The sequence below is a fragment of the Lepidochelys olivacea genome (genome assembly GCF_965140295.1).
Source record: "Lepidochelys olivacea isolate rLepOli2 genome assembly, chromosome: 16".
Classification (NCBI taxonomy): domain Eukaryota; kingdom Metazoa; phylum Chordata; order Testudines; family Cheloniidae; genus Lepidochelys; species Lepidochelys olivacea.
Window position 1 is genome coordinate 18,384,833 of NC_140426.1, and position 23,110 is coordinate 18,407,942.

General features: G+C 41.7%; 2 protein-coding genes across 6 annotated transcripts in view; one reads left to right on the forward strand and one right to left on the reverse strand.

Annotated features, from left to right (window-relative positions):
- DDX31 (DEAD-box helicase 31) overlaps nucleotides 1-8,398 on the reverse strand; it is a 73,021-nt gene extending 64,623 nt beyond the window's left edge. For both annotated transcript variants that reach the window (XM_084650408.1, XM_084650407.1), the window contains exons 1-7: nucleotides 8,108-8,398; nucleotides 5,005-5,258; nucleotides 3,930-4,005; nucleotides 3,207-3,250; nucleotides 2,668-2,738; nucleotides 1,661-1,725; nucleotides 250-294 (exon numbers count right to left, since the gene is read on the reverse strand). In XM_084650408.1, coding sequence (XP_084506534.1) covers nucleotides 250-294; nucleotides 1,661-1,725; nucleotides 2,668-2,738; nucleotides 3,207-3,250; nucleotides 3,930-4,005; nucleotides 5,005-5,258; nucleotides 8,108-8,221 — 669 coding nt within the window. In that variant the 5' untranslated portion in view covers nucleotides 8,222-8,398. The remainder of the gene's footprint in view (nucleotides 1-249; nucleotides 295-1,660; nucleotides 1,726-2,667; nucleotides 2,739-3,206; nucleotides 3,251-3,929; nucleotides 4,006-5,004; nucleotides 5,259-8,107) is intronic.
- A 1,392-nt stretch (nucleotides 8,399-9,790) lies between these two features.
- The window catches only part of GTF3C4 (general transcription factor IIIC subunit 4), a 29,010-nt gene continuing 15,690 nt past the window's right edge, over nucleotides 9,791-23,110 (forward strand). For 3 of the 4 annotated variants that reach the window (XM_084650405.1, XM_084650404.1, XM_084650403.1), the window contains exons 1-4: nucleotides 9,791-10,147; nucleotides 15,489-17,312; nucleotides 19,144-19,274; nucleotides 20,434-20,522. In XM_084650405.1, coding sequence (XP_084506531.1) covers nucleotides 9,803-10,147; nucleotides 15,489-17,312; nucleotides 19,144-19,274; nucleotides 20,434-20,522 — 2,389 coding nt within the window. In that variant the 5' untranslated portion in view covers nucleotides 9,791-9,802. Of the gene's footprint in view, nucleotides 10,148-15,488; nucleotides 17,313-19,143; nucleotides 19,275-20,433; nucleotides 20,523-21,833; nucleotides 22,415-23,110 lie in introns of those variants that run through there. The other variant, XM_084650406.1, reaches the window with a different exon arrangement.

Sequence of the window (23,110 nt, forward strand, 5' to 3'; positions counted from 1 at the left end):
GTTGTTATAATGTAACTTAGGATGGAAATTAGAGTGTACGGCAGGAGGCACTGAACTCTCCTGCACTTGAAAGTTTTCACGTAAACTTCTCACTAGCTAAGACATCTCACGAGCACTCTTGAGCTTGCCAAGAGCCCAAACCTGCTCCTACTGGAATCAATGGTCAAATACTCAGGGCCTGAGAAAGTAACAAGAACCACAACTCTAAAATGCCTGCATGAACCTTAGAAAAAAGGCGACTTAACTTACCTCTCTTGTTGGAACTAATATAAGTGCATAAGGCCCATCACTGCGCTGCAAATAGAAGAGACAGGGTACCATTGAGCAGAATGCACTGTGAACTCAGAGAATCATAGAAGACAAAGGTGGCTATTCGCTCATGAAATCAAACCTACTAAGGTTCAAGACAGAATTGTCCCCCTCACTGCATTGCCCAGTCCAGTTTGAAATGACTCAAAGCAATGGAGATTCCATCACTTTCCTTAAGGCTTCTAGTGAATTTCTACTAGACGGCAGAGCTCCGTTAGGAAGTTGTTCCCTGATATTCAACCTACATTTGTTTTTGCACAGTGTCATTCCATTACTCCTACTTATAATCATAAACAAATCTTTTTTCCTTCCCTGGTGCTAACAACCTTTAAATGTTAGCAGAGGATGGTCTTCTCTTTTTTGCACTGTGAAATCCACCATGCTGATCATGTAGCTAAGATTTCATTATGTTACACACACCTGTTATATATGATCTATACAATTTCACATATTATTTCTTAGTCTGCAGAAATACACTAATATTTGATGCACAGAAACAATTAGACACACAACAGACAGATAGTGACAACCCAGGCTGTTCTGCAATTATTTCAACCCATAAACAATTTCAGAACAAATCCCCCTTGTCACATCCTAAAGAGGCACAAAACAGGAGGACGGATCTGCAGCACCATCCCCTGGGTCAACATGATGATCTGAATGGAGAGAGGCTGTTGAAATATATGGAGGCCAGGACGTGAAGAGGAGAAAGCATACCAGGAACCTGCCTTTGCAAGTCTCTGGACCTCCACCCTAGTTCTGAGCCACTGCCATGCTCTGAAGCTAGCCTCCCGGCATGCACTGACCACTCCCATCAGGGTTTGAAAAACCACGGAGAGGGAGCTACTGCTGCTCCTAGAAGTGTCAACCTCCAAATGCTTTAAGCATGGCAACTCTTGATGGACTTGAGAGGGAACGTATAAGATAAAGCAGCTGTTCCCCGACTCTTCCCGCTTCAGGAACATGGAGCCAGGCTCTATTGCTGCAGAAAGGAAAGAGGTAGCTGTGCAAGAGTGGTGGAGGACATCTGCCATGTAACCACCTTTCCCACTACACAGATATTTCCCTTCCCCTACTCCCCACCTTAAGATTTTGGCCCATTCATCCACCCTCTGTGCTACATTAAGTGTAGGGGAACATATAGCCCTTAATATTTTTCTTATATTGCTTTTATATTTACAGAGTACGAGGGTCATGTAGGCCAAATTCCAAAATGTCATAACTAAATAGGGAGAGAGATTGCTTAACCATCATAACAGGAAGAGACACTACTGACCTCAGTGCACCAGCTGTAGTTTATTTTTATTGCTTTGAAAATAAAAGAGAGCACACTTATTTCTATGGTACATACCTGTATTTTTGACTTCATTCCCTGCAAGGACTGTACAAGGGGGATGCCATAGGCAAGAGTTTTACCTTAGTAAGAAAAACAACAAGATGTTTATGTCATTTTAAAACTGGTAGAAATTGTAGATTTCAGTAGTGATGGGAAATCAAATTTAATGAATCGGAGGAAGGTTTAAAACAAACAAAAGGAGGTACTTTTTCACATAATGCACAGTCAACCTGTGGAACTCACTGCCATGGGATGCTGTGAAGGCCAAAAGTATAACTCGGTTCAAAAAAGAATTAGATAAGTTCATGGAGGATAGGTCCATCAACGGCTATTAGCCAAGGTGGTCAGGGACGCAACCCTGTGCTCCATGTGTCCCTAAAACTCCAACTGCCAGAAGCTGGGATGGGACTACAGGAGATGGGTCACTCAAAATTGCCCCACTCTGTTCATTCTCTCTAGAGCATCTGGCAATGGCCACCATCAGAAGACAGACCTTTGGTCTGGTCCAGTATGGCCGTTCTTATGTTCTTAAGTGAATCATGAAAAAACAGAGATCCCACTGCTCCTAAATTGAGGTCAGAGGCCAGAAACCTCAAATGGGAAGCTTGATGGGTCATGGGGTCAGACTGGGAGAAAAAACGTGGTGATACTCTTTCCAGCCCCACCTATGTGAATCGGCAAAATTTGATGCTGCTCACAAAAGACTGAGCAGGTATTCAAAATATGACACTGCGTGCAGCCTGGAACCACTGGTCCCCTTGAGCGTGGCTTCTTCTTTGGCCTTTGCTGGGCTCCTTGGATTTGGGACTAGCTGGCAGATGCATGTCATGATTGAGATACACTGGTGGAGCTGCATGGAAGAAATCTGCACACCCCGTATCTACAGTGTGCCTGTCTCTAGCCAGTGTTGTTGGTCTGTCATTTTCACAAACTGTAACAGGTGAACGTAACGCTTAGTTTAAGTATATGTAATCCAAATGATATTGTGCCCGAGTAAGGAACACTGTCAATTAAATACTGACCTGACCCTGTCTGGGACCTCACCAGTGCATCCTTGCCTTTTAGCAGCACAGGAATAGTTTGCTTCTGAACACTACGTAACAAAGAACACAAATTAAGAACACCAAACACCAAATCAGTCTCAAAGTATTAATAAAGATGTGAGGTTTTAAAACCCTTCAATTGTTTCAAAACCATGTACCTGGGTTTACACAACCTGGATGCTCTCCCAGTTATTGCTGAAAATTACTACACCAGAAATGGGGATTTGTGAAAATAGAGCAACAGAAAAATGTTATTTGTGCTAAATAGAAATAAGGATGATTTTGTGGTTAAAGCCCAAGAGCCAGGACTCCTGGGTTCCATTTCCAGCACTGCCAATGACTCTCTACATCAAGTTACTTTATGGCTTGCTTTCTGGAGGTGTGGCACACTCACAGCTCCCGTAGACTTTCACAGGAATTGTGGGGGCTTATGAATTAATTACGTTTGTAAAGTGCTTGGAGATCATCCAGTGAAAGGTGCTACAGAAGTGAAAAGTATTTTATACAGGTTAGTTTACCTGGTCATACTAGACAGCTTCAAGACAGTGGTTATTGTGGAAACCTAAAGAGATAAATACAGTGTTAAAAGGTTTTAATTCTATAGTACTCACTTTCATGACTTTTGCAATGCAGGAGAGGGAGACACCCCAAAGCATGGTATTCTCTCCCTCTCTCTGATCACTAGTCCAGGCAAGTGCTTGGAAAAGTTCACTGGTCCTACAAGCATTCCTGTTAGTCCCTCAAAATGTTATTAATCCTGAAGGATCATGACATGCTATCAAATCATGGCCTCAGAGTGATCCTCAACATATTTTGGTTGGCAACCCACATGAAACCATGGGAGGTGTTTGGATGCAGTGGGATTGGGTGCCAGCTGGGCCTGGTGTTAGCTGAGAAAGATGACCTGGGACTGGTGGGGATATGGGCTACTGGTGTTGAAATGGCATCTGGATGTAGCGCTGATGTGGGTTGCTGACATTGGATGGAGCACAGCTAAGGGTACTGATTGGGAGGTTGATGCAAAAGCTGCCCTCAGATGGCAACATCACTAGTGAGCTAATCGGAGTCACCAGGAGCGGTTCCTACAGGGAGCATGTCTCACTTCACAGGGGGATATCCTCCAAAAGTTCATCTCCACGTATAAAAGCACAAACCCTCCCAAACAAAGACCCATTAAAAACAACTCTGTAAAACAGCCTTACACCACTACACAATGACCTTGTTGCCCATCTAGCACTCACCAGATGGGGATGGAGGTCCAGCTGGCTGAATGAATCCGAAGTGAAAACTTTTTCCTGCACCTGTTTCACTCCACCTCTGCAAGTTAGGAGAAATAATCCAAAGCAACTTGAGACAGTTCCAAACACCCACAGGCTACAGGCCAGATTCACAGGAGAGTCAAGCTTGGGTTCCAATGCAAAAATCCCAGTGGCAGAAAGTCTGCCTGGAACAAGACATCTGCCTGGGGAAGGGACAGCATGGAATATGCTGATTCAGCACATCCCTAGGGCACCCTCTAGGGGAATCCCCCATTATTGGTGGAATCCTAATGTAATTTGCACCTTCTGGAGACAGCAAAAGTGAATCTGACCCCTTACTTAATGCTGCTTTTTCTTTACAGGGGCTCCCATTAAAGCCTCCTTTCATGATCCAGCACAACAACAGACAATGAAGGAAAACTACCTAATCAGTACATTGTTAACAGCAGCTAGGGAACCTACTCCAGCTCCTGAGGGCCTACCCCACCAAAGGGCATGGGATTCATAAAGGACCATCCAAGAAATAAAACAGTTTAGAGCCAGGTTAAATCCATAGGGCAAACCAGGATGGTCTCCAGGCTACAGTGTTATAAATCTAGGGAGAGGTACAGTCTATTTGAGTGGTTTGAGACCACTCTCTGCCATGGGTCTTTTGAAAATACCAACCAACCCTAGGTCCAATTCTTCCATCTGCCACTTAATTCAATGACAAAACTCGTACTGACTTCAGCAGAAGCAGAATCAGGATTTTTGCCTTATTAGATCAGAGGCTCTCAGCATGGGGGTCACAACTACCCTGCCCTTCCTATTCTATTCGACATGGGTTCTTATACCTTCCCAGATTGTGAAATGGGAGAAGGCGCCTGGCTAGAACCAAGGTACATGGATGGGGGATCCTGGTCTAGAAATGGCTGAAAACCACCATACCAGATGGATGATGAGACTGCAAGTACATAGCAATGGGGGGGAAAAGGACAAAGCCTCATACTTTGTACATATAAGGGTGATAAATCAATAGCATTTTAGTGGGGTGTGTGGGATTGTTTGTTTAAAATACCTGCGAATTTCTGGAATCTCAGGGTTGTTTTTAAACAGACAAGACGTCTTAATGAAAGGTCTGCTACTTAGGCTCTCATTCTGTCTGTCAGCCGAGTGCTTCTTTGGAGGAGATTTTGATGACAAATTTCCCTTCACGCAGATGTTAGCCTCCTTAGTGCATTTCTTGATTGGGGATACTGACAACTTGTGTTTCTGCTTTGAAGGTGTGCCTTCGTCTGCCCATTGGAGCTTCCTTTTCAGAGCTTTAGGTTGCTTCAGTGATAGCAAACAAACAGGATGGATTAATACATAAGGATTAACTATGCAATATTATACCCTTCCTAAGGCCCTAGAGAGTTTCAAATCTCTTCCTATTGGAACCTTCATGACCACATATAGAGAACAGAGTTTGATTTTACAACTGGATCTGTTCACATTCTTCAGAGCAGAGACTGTAATACAAATAGTAACAATCTAAATTCTTATTTTGGTGCCCATCACTACTGTATCTGATTCAGTTTCTATAGTAACTGAACAGTACCCTCTTTAAAATATATATAATCCAAAGCATTGCTGTGCAAATCTCATGATCAAATTGAAGCCAGACCTCAACCCCTCGTCTTTCTTTCTCTCTTTCAGGGATGAATCCTCCTTGATTCTGACCTGTGCTTCCATCAGACTTCAGGAATTCTGATCTTTCTATTCCTGGCTCTACAGTGATCCTAATTTCTTTTGAAATTCCTTCTGCTTCCTTTTGGAAATGTTTTTGCTTGCCCCATATTTCTCTGTCAATACTGAGGCACACAATTAATTTAATTTTCTTCCATCGCTGAATGTCCTTCACCATCTCATGCATGTCCTACATCAGTCATGTCGTTTTGCTTACATACCTGAAAACTTTCTGAATCACCTTAACTCACTGAGCAATCCTCTATTCTTTCTCTACTCGTCCTTATATTTCCTCCTTATCCTCCACATTCTGGATTTCATTCTGCAATCTTTCCAGCCTTCTCAGCACATGCCTTTCAAGCCCCTTATTATGTTCTGCCTTTCTTTCTTCAATTATATTGGCCTTTACAAAACAAACTCCTAGGGCATGCTCCTTATCTGGTGTAAATCAATGCAATGCTAGTGACATCAATGGAACTGTGTCAATTTACACCAGTTGAGGGTCTGGCCCTTATTTCATAGATGGCTAACAGAAGTCTTAAGACGACTGCACATCAATTTTTCTTTAAATATTTTTTATTATCCCTCCATGTCATTTCCCCCATTGATTTATCTTATTTAATCTTGTCCAACATCTTATACATTCGTTCAAAATGTGCTGAAATTCAAAGGGGGACTGTCAACGTAACACTTTTTTCTTAAAAAAGTTCCCCAATCAGGCAGTTAAGATGTCAACAAACCCACTCCTATGTGCCCCTTCTAATATCAGCATAACCTCCATGCCCTCAAACACTTACATCACACACATTTTCATACTACTACTAATAATTTTAACACGTCTGCATCCGCTTAAAAACCATCATGCTCTCACAGTGCTTAAGAAGATATTGTCATTTGCTCATGATGTTAAAAAACTTCTTTCAGAATTCTCTCCTCTACTGGGGAATAGCTTGCTAACTGAATCCTATAATTCCATTGATTATGCAATTTTCAGAAGTGCCTAAGTCACTTAGGTACTTTTGAAATGTACACAAAATTCAACAATCTTCGAATGACTCAAGAACAAATTATAAACTGAGAAAGCGGCAGCCTGTAGCCTGCTGAGAATCTTCCTAGCACCCAGAGTTCTAAAGGGATTAAGTTACAAAGAGGCTCACACGTGACATTTTCAAAATCATGCCCATCAGATGATGTATTCTTTCACTTCGACAGTCACAGCCAACGATCCTAATCCAAAAATCCGATCTACATGGGCAGACCTTTGCACTCACGTAGAGACACACTGACTTCAACGGTACTCAGCATGGGTGCAAATTCCATCCATGGGGGTGGAAACCAACAGACTCCAAAGCACAAGATTTAGCGCTATAAATTTTCTTGGATGTTGATACTTGTGCAGCCCTTTCAGCATTTAATTTATTGATCAAGACCTGTCACAAGGGAATCTCTTTGCAGACTACACAATGATTACTATATATATATATATATATATATATATATATATATTAACAATATTTATTATCATTTGTTAACTACACTCAGTACTATTCAAGACAAATGAAGACTGCGGGTGCTGGTGGTGGCCTGTGATATACCAGAAGTCAAACGAGATGATCTGTGGTCCCCTCTGGCCTTAACCTCTATGACTATGACAAAGTCCCTACTCTGAAGAGTTCACAAACTAAGGTTCCAATCCGACAAAAACGTGTGCATGTGCTTAGCTTTAACCCTGTGAACAGCCCCATTGAATTTAATGGGCCTAAGGCTCTGACCCTGCAATGAAGGACTTCTGCGTCCGCACAGAGCCAAGTCAGTGGTGCTACGACCAGGCCCCTGTCCACACAGATCGATTGCAGGATCAAGGAACCAGGACAAAATCCTTCAATTACATACATGTGTGGGTAGACCGCTGTGTCTGTGCGGAGCCCCACAATGATGTGCCCAGGCAGATCCAGCTGCAGCACTGGGGCCTAAAGAACAAATCCTGAGACCCTTACTCACTTGAGTAGTCTTTCTTCACATCAGTAGCTGCACTAAAGACAATGGGAAGGTTTGAGTGAGTAAGCAGTGAGCATTGCAGGATCAGGCAGTTTTTATAAAGTTGGGGGCTTTTAAATTAGGCATAAGGGAAGCATACTGTTGGTACTGGTTTGTGTTAGTGAGTCTCACCGAATCAAACAAATAATATAAAACTCTCCTTTGGACTGAGACCAAACATAGAAAGACTCAAGCCCAAACTGGGTGCAGTGGACCCAGTTACAGAGAAGTGAATTATAACTAATGCTTATTTCAAATCTTAAAAAAAAAAAAAAAAAAAAGAGGGAATGACTTGCTGCAAATCACAAGCCATAGCAGTTTAGGTTTATAATATTGCATTTGAATTCTTTTCTGGAATAGTTTGATCAAAGTATTTTTTCTGTTTGTATCAGACTCGGATGAAGAACTAAACATACCCACTTGTCCTTGCCGGGCAGTGGCTTGCGGCACCTCTTGTGTCCTGCAGAATGGTGGGACTCTGGGGAAGGCAGAGAACTCACGTTGAGAATCAATCCCTCATCTGCCTCCATGGTTTGATACACAGCTTTTGAAGGGGGCCTTTATCTGCAATAAAACCACAGCCCTGAAGCATATTACTCCACAGAGACACCCATGCGATTGCAGAGAACCCGAAGCTCCAAGGCAGAGTTCAACTTAGCAGCAGCCAGCTACACCAGACCCCACACGTGCTACCCACTCCCAGCTCAGCCCAGTGAGGGAGGACCCCAAACATAGCTGTCTTCCAAAGTCCCCTAAACAACAAATCGCAAACGCACTTTTCTGGACAGAGTATTTCATTTTGAGCCAACCAGCTCAGGGTCCTACATTCATCCTGAGAGAGGAGGGATTTAATTTGAAGGGCAATGTTTAAAGTCTCTCTCTCTCTTTTGTGAGGAAAGATTTTTTTGCAGTACCAATGAGACATTTAAAATCTCACCGTCTTGGGCTGCTCTCAAACTGGGGAAAAAATTGAAGAAGGAAGGCTCTCTTTTTTTTGCAAAATAAATGAGTGAGATTCTTAAAATGTCGCTTTTACATTTGTAGAGCAAAAATGCTTCTTTCCAAAGAAAGCAGCTTTAAAAATTACCCTACAATCCCTATTCCAAATATTTGCCATTTCCCTATTTTATTCTTCCAAAAATCTCTCCCGATCCCATGTATTTCAGAAGAATTAAAATGCATTTCACTGTCAATATCCATGTGTACAGCTTTCAATATCCCCAGGACAATGGGTTGGCATACAGCGTAAGGCCACCAAGTATCTTTGGTGAGGATGAGCAGCAGGTCAGGTAGCTACACAGACTTAGTGGTTGCAGTAAGGGCTGTGAGCTTGCCAGGGGCTGAGGATCCAACTGTTACAAATCCTGCATAGTTTCCGCAGGCAAAGCCTTTTAATTTGGATTTCACTTGGGTCCAGTGAGAACATAGTGTTTTCGTTTTATTATTATTTATTTTATTGGTATTGCACCCAAGCGATCCACTCATATACCAGGACTCCACTGTGCTGGGTGCTACACAAACACCTAACAAAAAAGACCCTGCCTTGAGAAGGTTACAGTGTCAAATCTTCAATTTAATAACAGTAATTACTGTCAATGCAATGTGTAGAATATAGTAATATTATTTAGTATACAGCTGCACAGTATTATTATTGCAGGGGACTGGACTAGATGACCTCTCACGGGTCCCTTCCAGTCCTAGGATTCTATGATTATTCATTAAATCTCTGCCATCATGTCATAACACTTGTTGACATTATTGTAAATTCTTCCCTGCATCATTTTTGGATGATTGTTATGACAGGGTAATATAATTTTAGTTTACATGCAATATTAATAAGTATTGTTGTGGTTTATTATAATTATAGCCCCCGTGCAACATCATTACTGATCACTATTATGGATAATATCACTCTTCCTCCTGCACCATGATCATGACTCAAGGATCCACGTACTCTAGTTATTGCTCTCATCCACGGCTGGAAGGAAGGGATTTTAGTCAGGCAGTGGGTAGGCCACCCCTAACCCAAGCCGGGCATGGGTCCTTTATGGCCACGGTCTCGCCGCGCGCCGCGCATGCGCGGCGAGTGGCTTGTGTGAGGCGGCGGCAAGATGGCGGAGGCGGAGGCGGCAGCTGGAAGTGGGGGGAGTCCCGCGCTGTCCTCGGGCGGGGAAGAGCCACCGACGGGCCTCGAGTCGCCGGCGGAGGAGGCGGTGTCGGCGGGGCCGAGCACGGGGTTTCGGCTGACGGCCGTGCGGCGGGAGCCGGCCGTGCGGCTGCAGCACGGCGTGAGCGGGCTGGAGCCGCTGGCCTGGTCCGAGGACCACCGGGTGTCGGTGAGCACGGCCCGGAGCATCGCCGTGCTGGAGCAGCTCAGCGACATTCACAGCGGCGGGCAGGAGCTGGTCATCCACCGCACGGCCGTGCCCGCGCCCGCCGCGGGCTGCCTGCTCAAGGTGAGGCGGCGGAGGGCGGCTGGGGACCCTCCTCTCCTGCCCCGCGGATGGACCAGCGCCCCTGGGCCGGGGAGAGACTGTGCCCCTCTCCCGACCGGGGGCTGCAGGGTTGAGCCCCGCTCCCTCCCCACGCTCATCCTTGTCTTCTCCCGGTCCCTGCGCTCTAGTTCGGGGCTCTGCCCTTCGCCTTTTCCAGCCGTCCCCCCAAACGAGAGGCAGGAGCCGCCTGCTGAGGGCGAGACCACTTGGACCTGGCCACGCCACTGACTGTTCAAAGCGCTGTGACCCCCCTCTCCTAAGGCTGCCCTGCTCTTGGTCCAATCCCGTTCCCACAGCTGCTGCTATTGTCAGAGGTTGGCCTGTGTTTTGTTGGAACATGTGGCTTTGTTTACTAGAGGAGTTTCTCTCACCCTGACTCCACCTCCGCTGTTCCTCAGATCCAGGCTAATCCAGATAAGGATTAATTACTGGAAAACGAATTTTCTATCCTGGGATAAACTTTAGGAGATAACTTCTTAGTCCATGAGTACAGCAGTAGTGCAGGATCTGTGTTGACACACCACATAAATACCCATTGTACACAACAGCAAGAACAGGTTTTTGTCACATCCGTTTGTGTGTGACAGTACAAAGTATTGCCTGTATATTCGCTGAGTCCATCTATGTATAGCGGGTTCACAATCAGTGCCACGCAAAATAATAGTATGGAGAATGTTCATTCTAAACGTTACTTTTTAAAAAACCTTGTTGCTTTCGGTTTGCTTCTTGGAGCAGCTCCTAGAGTAGACTGACTGCATCTTTGCCAATACTAGAGAGAGAAGGTGGGTGAGGTAATATATTTTATTGGACCAATTTCTGTTGGTGAAAGATACAAGCTTACACTGAGCTTTTCTTCAGGTTTGGGAAGGGCACTCAATGTCATAGAATATCAGGGTTGGAAGAGACCTCAGGAGGTCATCTAGTCCAACCCCCTGCTCAAAGCAGGGCCAATCCCCAACTTTTGCTCTAGATCCCTAAATGGTCCTCTCAAGGACTGAACTCACAACTGCAGGTTTAGCAGGCCAATGCTCAAACCACTGGGCTATCTGTGCCCCTGTCCTTTTTCTTCTACTTTCATTTTGTGTAGGGCACATTTCAGTGTGTTCTTGTTGTACGGTGTAATACAGGATAGTACATTAAATGTAAATATTTATTTAAATAAAAACATTTACCTTGGTTATATCCTGAGCCTTCCTAGTTCTTTATTTTCAGAGCCACTTCTTCTTTAAAAGAAAACTAAAACAGAATTTTCAGAAGTTAAACTTTATTTTGGATTTTAAAATTTCCCTGTAGTTTGTTTATACCATGATTAAAGCATTATTCCTAGTACATGAAAACCAGAAAGTAAAACTGCTCATCTGTTTTCTTTTCCTAAGAGGAACTAAATACAGAAAGTAAAAAAAAGCATTAATAGTTACAAGTAAATTAGACTTCCCAAAACTTTTTCAGTTTTAAGGTATTCTTATAAAGTAGGCTAGGCAACGACTTGACTTTCTAACTCTTGAAAAAAGTTCTAGGCACTAAAGCACAAACTAAAACTACACCTGTGCTTATCCCAGGAATGTCCAAGTGAAATTGTTTCAGTGTGCAACTATTATGCATCTGAAAAAGACTCTAATTAGGACTAAGTTTTACTGACACTCTTGCTGGTGTCAGTCTTGTATGAGACTGCAAATCAGCTTCCATTCTACTCTAGAATTTGTTTAACTAGAAGAGTATTGATTATTTAAGCAAAATGCATTGTCATTTAGAAGTGCAGTGGGGAAGACTGTACCAAACAGATCAGAGTAGCAGCTGTGTTTACTTCATCCAGTGCACTAAATACCTCAATAGCAACTATATGGGTGAAACCAGACAATCCATATGTTCTCAAATGAACTCATATAGGAAAATAACACACACAAATGCCCCATCACCTGTGGGCATACACGTTTTATAAAATGATCACTCATCTGACCTTTCAGTCCTTGTCCTCAGCACTTTCAAAAGACAAGTCTGGGAGCTTAAACTCAAACTTTGCTAGACACTAAAATTATGCACTGAACAGACACACTGCATTTATGACTTATTACAGCAATTTGACTCACCAACCACCCTTTTTTGTTCTTTGACTGCAGAGGTGTTAAAGGGCCACTTACCCTAAATTTAAGAGATTATTCAAGGTGATGTGTTAACTACTTATGCTAAATAATCTATTCTACCTTGTACCTGTGACATTCTTAGTACTTCTCCCAGACTTTAAGAAGAGCCTAATGTCAGATCTAATATGGACACTAATATCAGATATGTTACCTTGGGATTTGTTTGGGGTGGATGTGTAAACTGCGGTTTGGTCTCGTTGCAGTTTCCTATGTTGTATGCTATTTGCTGACTGAAAAACTAGTATGAGTGTCCTAAGTGTATTTATATCTGCATGTCCGAAGAGTCCATTGAACCTGTTTTTGCTGACTGCTAGCATATAAAGATTTAAGCCTGAAATCTTTGGCTGATTTTAGGGCTTGTCTACATTATGGATTTTTGCACCAGTCTAGCTACACAAGTGCAAACCTCTCCCAGTAAAGATGCACTGCCCCAATATTTGCAGCAGTTTCAAACAGAGGTAGGTTACACTGATGCAGTGCATCTTCAGTGGTGCAAAATTCCATAATGTAAACAAACCCTTAAATGGCTTTTTAAACCCCTCATTTAACTAATTGGGTTAAACTTAAATGGAAAAGGCACGGGTTGTAAAACTCAGTGTCGTTGTTGCAGATTGACAATGAGTAAACTCAGGTGCAACTTCAGTTATTATTAATGTAGGTTTCTTAGACTGTAAGATCTCTTAGCCAGGGACTGTATCTGTTTTATATAGAACCTAGCACAGAAGGACCCCAATCCTGATTAAGTATGTCTGAGAGATACAGATATGAAATACTCATAAGATTGCAGCAGATCTGATCTAAGATCTTCCACACTGCCAGTGTCACATTTAGCAACATGGCTACCAGTAGCAGTAAGTTTAGAAATATTAAATTAGATGGCTCAAAATATCAGAGCATTTCAACCAGTTCAAATCTACTGAAGGGATATTAGTAACAAAGACATAACCAGTAATCTCATTTGAAGTGGTCTTAGTTTATGGGCTGGTGTTCCTGGCTCACAACACATTGTTGCCTCTTCCACCACAGAAACAAGAGTTAAAAGGGATAAGAAGAGTGAACTCTCCATCTGTTCCTAGGATTGATTCTCCAGATCATAGTTGAGACACACTGAGAGAACAGTATGAAGAATCATAGAATCATAGAATATCAGGGTTGGAAGGGACCCCAGAAGGTCATCTAGTCCAACCCCCTGCTCAAAGCAGGACCAATTCCCAGTTAAATCATCCCAGCCAGGGCTTTGTCAAGCCTGACCTTAAAAACCTCTAAGGAAGGAGATTCTACCACCTCCCTAGGTAACGCATTCCAGTGTTTCACCACCCTCTTAGTGAAAAAGTTTTTCCTAATATCCAATCTAAACCTCCCCCACTGCAACTTGAGACCATTACTCCTCGTTCTGTCATCTGCTACCATTGAGAACAGTCTAGAGCCATCCTCTTTGGAACCCCCTTTCAGGTAGTTGAAAGCAGCTATCAAATCCCCCCTCATTCTTCTCTTCTGCAGGCTAAACAATCCCAGCTCCCTCAGCCTCTCCTCATAACTCATGTGTTCCAGTCCCCTAATCATTTTTGTTGCCCTTCGCTGGACTCTCTCCAATTTATCCACATCCTTCTTGAAGTGTGGGGCCCAAAACTGGACACAGTACTCCAGATGAGGCCTCACCAAGAAGCTTGCACCTTTGCTTTATCTGTTCTGTGGATAAACAGAAGACTTCAGTTTTGGGAACTTGTCAATATTTTTATGTTCTCAGCTGAGTTGCAAATGGAAAGGAGAAATTTACAATCACAAAATGCAGTTATAGTTGGCAATTTTTAAGAGGCCTCAAAGCATAGTTTTAAATTTACTAAAAGCCAAATACATGCAAATTGGGAGAGGGGATAAAGAGGAAATTTTTGAAGTAAGAGTTTTACTTGCATCTTTCAGCTTCATAATTCAGATTTTGATGGAAAAGTGTAAGCACAGCCTTACCAGGCCTGTTTCAGCCTGGAACAGCTCTGATGTCATATGAGGACTCCCAAATCCTGCTTCTCTGCAATACTAGAACATTTTAGGTTGTACTCATCTGATACTTAATATATATGTAACCGCTGCTCAGTACTCAGGAGAGAGGCAATAATTCGTAAGTTAATATGCCCTGTAGGCTAAGACTATGACCCTTCCAAACCCAAAAGTGACAGTCATTGTAAACTTTTGCAGGTAATCAAGAATTGTGTGTGTGACCTTCCCATAAATATGGTTAGATGATGCACAGGATTAAGTGAGTTTGGAGGCTTCATTGTAATTTGTAGAGAGAGAATAGACCGTTGAGGGGAAGGTTATAGTAGGAAAGTTTATGGAAGCAATATTTTAATAAGTTGTCTAGCCTGCACAGAGTGGTGTGCGGAGTTTTTGATCGTAAACTGATTGGTTTGATTCAGTTTTCTAGTGTGTCTCTTTAATAAAATATACAATGTGTGAAGATGCTATCTCACAGGAATACTCAAAATTTGGGGCTATTGTTGGTTGAGGAAGTAGCTAGTAGCTATTTGTGCATTTGTTGCATCCATACTCATGGTGATTGGGGGAGGGGGAGAGGGATAGCTCAGTGGTTTGAGCATTGGCCTGCTAAACCCAGGGATGTCAATTCAATCCTTGAGAGGGCCATTTAGGGATCTGGGGCAAAAATTGGGGATTGGTCCTGCTTTGAGCAGGGGTTGGACTAGATGACCTCCTGGTCCCTTCCAACCCTGATATTCTAGGATACTTAAAAACTTTTATGACAGTAACCGAGTGTATTACTACATGCTACTTTTCAGGTTGTTTGTTTGTTTTTGGAAGTGTAAAAGGCCATGATTAGCGTAGCAGAAATTACACATTTGCAATTGGGTTTTCCTCTTTTCACCAGTATGAGGGAGTGCTTCACTTTAGTGTTGTGTGTACCTTTCAACTACTGGACACAAATGCTGAAGGTCACATCTTAAGATTTACTCGGAATAGGGGCCATACTTTCAGCCGTGTCTTCCATTGATTTTAATGGAAGCTAAAATCCTTCTCTCCTTCCTCTCTTCTGTATTGGACACAGCACATAGAATTATTAAATTGATATTTGTTATAGTACAACTAAAATACTGTTTTAGGAAATGTTTTTGTAAAATTGTGTTTTAATAGTACTTATTCTGTTTCAGGTTGGTTCAAAAAAGGAGGTTGCAGAATGTAAGGAAAAGTTTGCAAGCTCTAAGGATCCAACTGTTAGTCAAACCTTTATGCTAGATAGAGTATTCAACCCTGAAGGAAAGTCACTACCACCTATGCGAGGATTCAAATATTCCAGCTGGTCTCCACTGGGCTGTGATGCTAATGGAAGATGCCTTCTAGCTGCTCTAACTATGGACAATAGATTAACCATCCATGCTAATCTTAACAGACTACAGTGGGTGCAGCTGGTTGATCTGACAGAGATTTATGGGGAGCGTCTGTATGAAACCAGTTACAAACTTTCGAAGGTTGAGACCCCCAGAGGAGAACTAGGGGACTTTGCAGAATTTCAGAGACGGCATAGCATGCAGACTCCAGTCCGTATGGAGTGGTCAGGTATCTGCACCACCCAGCAAGTGAAACACAACAATGAATGCCGAGATGTTGGCAGTGTACTCCTAGCCGTACTCTTTGAAAACGGAAACATTGCCGTTTGGCAATTTCAGCTTCCTTTTGTGGGTAAGGAATCCATCACTTCTTGCAATACCATAGAGTCAGGAATAAATTCCCCTAGCGTCTTGTCTTGGTGGGAATACGAACACAACAACCGAAAGATGAGTGGACTCATTGTAGGGAGTGCTTTTGGACCAGTTAAAATCCTTCCTGTCAACTTAAAAGCAGTTAAAGGCTACTTCACGCTCAGGCAACCTGTTGTCTTATGGCAAGAAATGGACCAGTTGCCAGTACACAGTATCAAATGTATTCCTCTCTACCATCCTTACCAGAAATGTAGCTGTAGCTTAGTAGTGGCTGCAAGAGGATCTTATGTGTTTTGGTGTCTTCTCTTGATATCCAAAGCAGGTCTGAATGTCCATAATTCCCATGTGACAGGGCTTCACTCTTTACCAATTGTATCCATGACTGCGGATAAACAGAATGGCACAGTATACACGTGCTCAAGTGACGGAAAGGTAAGGCAACTCATTCCCATCTTCACAGATGTTGCATTAAAGTTTGAGCATCAGCTTATTAAGCTGTCTGAAGTGTTTGGCTCTGTGCGGACTCACGGGATAGCTGTAAGCCCATGTGGCGCATACCTAGCAGTTATTACAACAGAGGGTATGACCAACGGCCTTCACCCTGTAAACAAAAACTATCAAGTTCAATTTGTAACTCTCAAAACATTTGAGGAGGCAGCTGCTCAGCTCTTGGAGTCTTCTGTGCAAAATCTTTTCAGACAAGTGGACCTGACAGACCTTGTGCGCTGGAAGATTTTGAAGGATAAGCATATCCCTCAATTCTTACAAGAAGCCTTGGATAAAAAGATTGAGAGCTGTGGATCTACTTACTTTTGGCGTTTTAAACTATTCCTCTTGAGAATTTTGTACCAGTCAATGCAGAAAACTCCATCTGAGGTCATGTGGAGGCCTTCACATGAGGACACAAAAGTATTAATATCGGATTCCCCTGGGATGGGGAGTACTGAGGATGATCATCAAGAAGAGGGAACTTCAAAACAGGCCAGCAAGCAGAGTTTGTGTGAAGTGAGCAAAGGAAGAGACCCAGATGATCCAGCAGATGACACTCTTGTCCACTCAAGTGACATAGGAGGACATGAGCCAATGGAGGAGAAGCTCCTTGAAATACAGGCACGAATTGAAGCAGTAGAAATGCACTTGACACGGGAACACATGAAGCGAGTGTTGGGAGAAGTCTACTTGCATACATGGATTACAGAGAACACCAGCATTCCTACCAGAGGAGTCTGTGACTTCTTAATGTCTGATGAAGGCTATGATGACAGAACAGCACGAGTAAGTGCACATGTATATTTTTTTTGGGATTCCATGCTACAAAATTTCCTGGTTTTCTTCATTCTCAGCTTTACTCCCTTGGGGGCAGAAGGTGGACGGTTGCTTGTATCTGTTTTGGAGATTAGTTGCCTGCCTCTCCAACTGAGGATGGTGGGTGGTGCTGGATGTGGGAAATCTGAATACACACCTTAGAATTTGGGTCAGGCATAGTAAAGAACAAACCTGTGTATACATTTCTGCTGGGATGGGTAAACTGGGGAGGACGACAGACCTGTAATCACTTTCAAAATAATTTAAGTGATCTGAAAGAATGTGGTGGTAGAAGGGGGCATCCTTGTTTTTTTCCCCTGTGATTAGGATTATCTATCACTTCATCTATTTACACTAAAATGGAGGTGGCCTTTTCCCCCCAAAATCAGTTATTACATCTTCAAAATTTTAATTCTTGAATACAAATATTTTATGTAAAACATTGTCACTGTTCATTTTAAATGATAAATTTGGCTTATTTTAAACACACTTCCTTTAGTAGTGCTGTTATGAAATCAAGGAAAGCATCAGGTTTGAGATTTTTTTTTAAAATGACAAAAAAAATTGTAAAAGTCAGTGTTTCAAAAAAATTATGTAAATGGAAAACCAATCAATTGACTTGAAGTATCTTAAAGACATAATTTAAAATTTGATTTATAAAACATGTATTATTGCCTGAACCTCTGGGTCCATTTATATTCTAAAAATATTAAAATAAACGTAACTGAATAGGATGTTGCATCCAAGCACTGTCAAGAACATGCCCCAGGTTTACAATTCTCCCTTCTGCAGTAAAACTTAAATACAAGAGCAGCATCCAATCCATCACCAATCCTGAAAACAAAAATACTCATCACAGCAAACTCTGTTCACTCATGCTTTTTTCTGAACTATGTTCCTTGTGGTGGGTAATGAAGTTAGCAAACGTGTGCTGTATCAGACAAAGAAGAGAAGCAAGAGACCCTCTACTGAGAATGGTCTGCCACCAGATGTTCAGACTTAGAGCACACACTGCAATTAGACAACCATCGGCTGGCCCATGTCAGCTGACTCAGGCTTGCCATGCTTGGGCTCTGGGGCTGTTTCGTTGCAGTGTAGATTTCTAGGCTATATATATATATATATATATATAAACAAACCACTCAAATTCTGTTATGAACCTCTGTCAGTCATGACTGTTGTACCTGCCTAAAATATTTCTTCAGCATAATTTAGGGATATGGCTTGTATCCGTTGAAATGTCAAAGGTAAATTATAAAATGACAAGTATGGTAATAAATTTGACCTAATACTTAGGCTTTCAGTGGAACAGCTATATGTATTGTGTTTGATAGTGATTGCTAAAACAACGGCATCAGATTCATAAATAATTAACAGGACTTTAAACTCCTCCATTGTCACAGCCATGAGACTTATTTAAAAAAAATTGTGTCTTGCCTTTGATGTTCTGTAACGTGGTGTAATGTGTGGGTCTCAAGTCCAAGTTGCTTTTTTTTCAGTCACCATTAGCATTTAAGTACCAAAAATCCTGGTTATTTTAAAACAAATTTTGTATCCCTTTCAGTGATGTGTGGGGTTAGGCAATTAAATCCATCCGATTGCATGAATAGCATGTGAATCAATCCATCTCTACTACAGCACTATGTATTTGAGTTGCCTTTTCTTTCATTTGAATTCAGTTGAGTGCACTGGATTTTTGCATCTTGTATTTTCTTCTGAAATCATGCTATCCTGGGAGATTCTCCACCTTTCAACAGGCAGTCTTTTCCTGTAAACACTGCTGACTGCTGTGTGTTCCCAGGTGCTGATTGGACATATCTTAAAGAAAATGAACAAACAGACTTTCCCGGAGCACTGCAGCTTGTGTAAAGAGATCCTGCCATTCACAGATCGCAAACAGGCGGTCTGCTCCAATGGCCACATTTGGCTCAGGTAAGCGGTTAAGGAGCTTTTGCTTTGATTCTCTTCTCTGTTTTGGATGAGTGGAAGGCATTTCAGTAGCTAATGTAAAATATATTCTCATATTGTGAACGAGTTAATGGCATGGAGCATGTTGTCCATGCTCTGCAAAGAAAAGAGAGGAAGCAGACAAGGTGTCTGGTACTCTCTTCGTAAGAGTGAGAAAGAACTAAGGGATATTGTAGAGGGAGGGAGGTAGGCCTAGATTTGACGTTATTTATATTCTTTTGAATATTGTTTTATTTTCAAAACTAATGCTTCAGTGCTCCTAATTCACGCTTTGTTTCTCTTCTCCTCCTTTCCCCACCCCCAAGAAAATCAAATGGCTTATAGCTTTTTGGATGGGAGGGTAGAAGAGGAAAAAGTCCCTATGGAAATATATTTTGTGCATTTCTGGCTATTTATGCTTCTTATCTCAAATTACTTGGTTGCCAAAAACAAATCTGGCAGTTGATTGGGTCTTAATGAAACCAGTCAATTTGCATGCCCAGAGTTACTTTAACATCATTTCAGAATGACCAGAGTGCAGAATCCTCACAAAGCTTTTAACACTGAAGACCAAGAAATTGGATACTTAATGGTGGTTGTCAGTAGAGGTTTGGCCACAGCCTTTGGTGTGAATTCATTATTCTGATAACAGAATCCACTGTCTTGAAGAGTCCTTTGACCTTTCTAAGTGTTGTGAGCCCTTAAGATAGTACATAAAACCTGCATGCATCTTTAAATCATGGTGATTGCTGTTCAATGACTGTCCATTAAAATAGCTCTCAAAATCTTCGTCTCTTCAGGTGTATTTTGCTTAAAATTGTAAAGCCAATAGTGGAAATACTTCCCTCCCTGATCCTTGATATGTTGCCCTCTGACCTCTTGTACATGTATATTATTACAAGGCAATCTTAATTAGTTCATGCCAGCCTACGTAATTTGGCTAATTAAGTTAGATGTGAAATGTTAATGCTAACTCATATTTTTTAAAGGTTTTGATATGATGTAATCAGTGATATTGGGGTAAATGCTGCTCTTACACAGCCTGACAGAAGCACAGCTGTTAGCTGAGAACAGAATTTATCCCTCTGTCATAAAGCATACAATTAGAAACTTCTGTTTGATGATGCAATTTGCCACCTTTCAGGTGCTTTTTAACCTACCAGTCCTGCCAGAGTTTGGTATACAGAAGGTGTCTGCTTCATGACAGCATTGCACGGCATCCAACCCCAGAAGGTGAGCTGCTTCCGTGGCTTGAAAGGGCAAGATTGCATTTTCTCACCGAGTGTTTTGTCATCTGTATAGTGACATGGATCCGGCTCAATGACTAACTGTTATTGCAGGCAGCTATCAAATGGAGTAGTAACATTCTACTCTTCGTGATGTTTGACTGTAGTCTGTGTCACAGTTGTAAAGCCCTAATTAGAATATAATAATTAGAGAAAATCATGTGTAAATATGTATTGCATTTTAATATGAGCCAAGTACATATGCAGTCTGTGCTGGAGTGTTACAACAGATAGATTAATACTAATTTGTTTAGATTTCTTTACATGTACAAATTGCAAGCCCAATCCTACAAAATGCTGAGCACCACTGATTTCAATGAAAGGTGAGTTTTCTCAGCACAAGCTTAGAAGGATCTTGGCATCTTGCAGGCTTAGGCTCTGAAATGTGATAAATACAGCTTGTTTAGACAATGTAATCAAATTGAAGGAGCAGGTCTTTTGATTCTGAACTTCCATGCTTTTCCTATATCTGAGAAGACAGAAATTCTGTAGTAACTTGTTTTGAATTGCAGCTGATGCCTTATAGTTCTTTGAAATCAGTGTTTTTTTATGTCCAAGTTTTAACATTTAAAAATGTGTCTACTGTGTCTGATGGCAAAATATTAAACCTCAGTTCGTTAAGGTATTTTTGTAATGCTGTTCTTCAGGGAGGATATGAACTTATCTGGTTTTCCAAAGCACTTTTCTGCAGAACTGATGCGATCTCAAAGGAAGTTTTATTCTACAGGCATGTGTGTTCCCTTCCTAGAACTTGTGAGGTCTAATTCTCATCGATACCAGATCAGCTACAAATGGATCTAAAATGCTGGAGAAAGCGTTGCTGGCTTCATTTTACATATGGGAGACTGAATTACTGCAGTAATTCAAAGATCTAATTTCAACTCACAAAAACAAGATCACTAAGTTATAGCAGAAAATTGTCCTTAAACTCTACCCATTTTGTCTGTGCATGGCAGACTTGTTTGTGTGTAAAGACAAGCTGCAATACCTAGGCAAGCTATAGGGTGGTGTGGACAGCTTCAGCCTTAACTTTGTCTCTTTCTGCTGAAATGGCATTTAAATTAATTAATATGAGGAGTTGGGTTCATCCTAAATCTTCAGTGAGTCTTGTCAGATGTACATCTCAAAACATCATTTCAGAGACTTTTGTAGAAGAAGTTTGGTCCAGTTAAAGGATGTGAAGCAAAATATTCATCCATCATTGTGATCTTTCTTCTGTGTAACTTGGGCTTTAAACCACTTGTTTTCCTATTTGCAGATCCTGAATGGATCAAGAGGTTATTGCAAGGACCTTGTACTTTCTGTGATTCTCCTGTGTTCTAGAGAAAGCTGTGGGAAGCTTGAAGACCTTTTCTCTACTGCATAAGACTCCATTCAGTCTGGAAAGAGGCAGAAGGTGCAGGAGTATATACATTTTACTGAAGGCAGAAGACACTGTTCCTAACCCTGTAAATAGAGCACTTGACGTTCAAGAAGCTCAGTAGTGTAATGACCCATTTCATACTCCAGAAATGAGAGCATCCTCTGAATACCTAGCACAAGGGATTTATGGAGCAATGTTGAGGCAACCATGGACCCTGTTAAAGCATCAGCATTTGATTGGATAAATTTCCTTTTATTGAAAGATCAGAAATCTGAGAAGCATGCAGCCTGAATACCATCTCTGGTGAAAACTGGATGCTTTTCTCAAGGGTGAGAGCATCCCAGCAGGTAGAATGCAGGAGGCACTTCTTGAACAGTCTTAGTGGGAAGAGGGCTTCAGTCTCCAGTGCTCCTATTTGTTTGCTTAATGAGTACTGGCACTCACTGTACCACAGAATATTAAACTATCAGAAATAATGTGTGATTCTAATATATTTCTTAAGTGACCTGCATGTCAATTTTAGCCACTTGAGAGAAGTCAGCCACTGCATTAGATGTTTCACTCCATAACTAGCAAAATAATTCCTGGTATTTCTCAGGGTTTGGGGGGAAAAATTGCAGTCAGAAAGCTAAAATCGGCAGCTTGTGCCAAATATGGATCAAGAGGAAGTTTTTAAATTCTAATGGTTATAAGTAAACAATATTAGCATTTATATATTCCATGTCAGAGACCCAACTCTAAAATGTATAATATCTGGTGATCAAATCTCCTTATCCTTTTCTGAAATACGTTTTAACCATTTACCACACTTGTGCTAACACCTGATCTCTTCAGTTCATTTCACACACTGTCAACAGGTACCATGCTCCCCTCCTATATAACCCAGTAATCACCACTTTTCCTTCCCTCCAATCAGGCAGTGGGATTCTCTTCAAAAGCATTGCAATACCTTGACCCAAAACCAGTCATTTCTGGTTGTCATTTGGTTTTCTTAAACTGGCTTTTTATAGTAAATAGAGTATAAAAGAGAAGTATTAAATTAGATGGGAAATATCTAACCAAAACTTTCAGAGTTTGGTGAAGCTGTTCTGAGGTAGTTATAAAATAAAAGGTGATTATATCAGGCATTCAGAAACGTGTGTGAATTATCCTGGTGGAACCCCTGTTTGTCA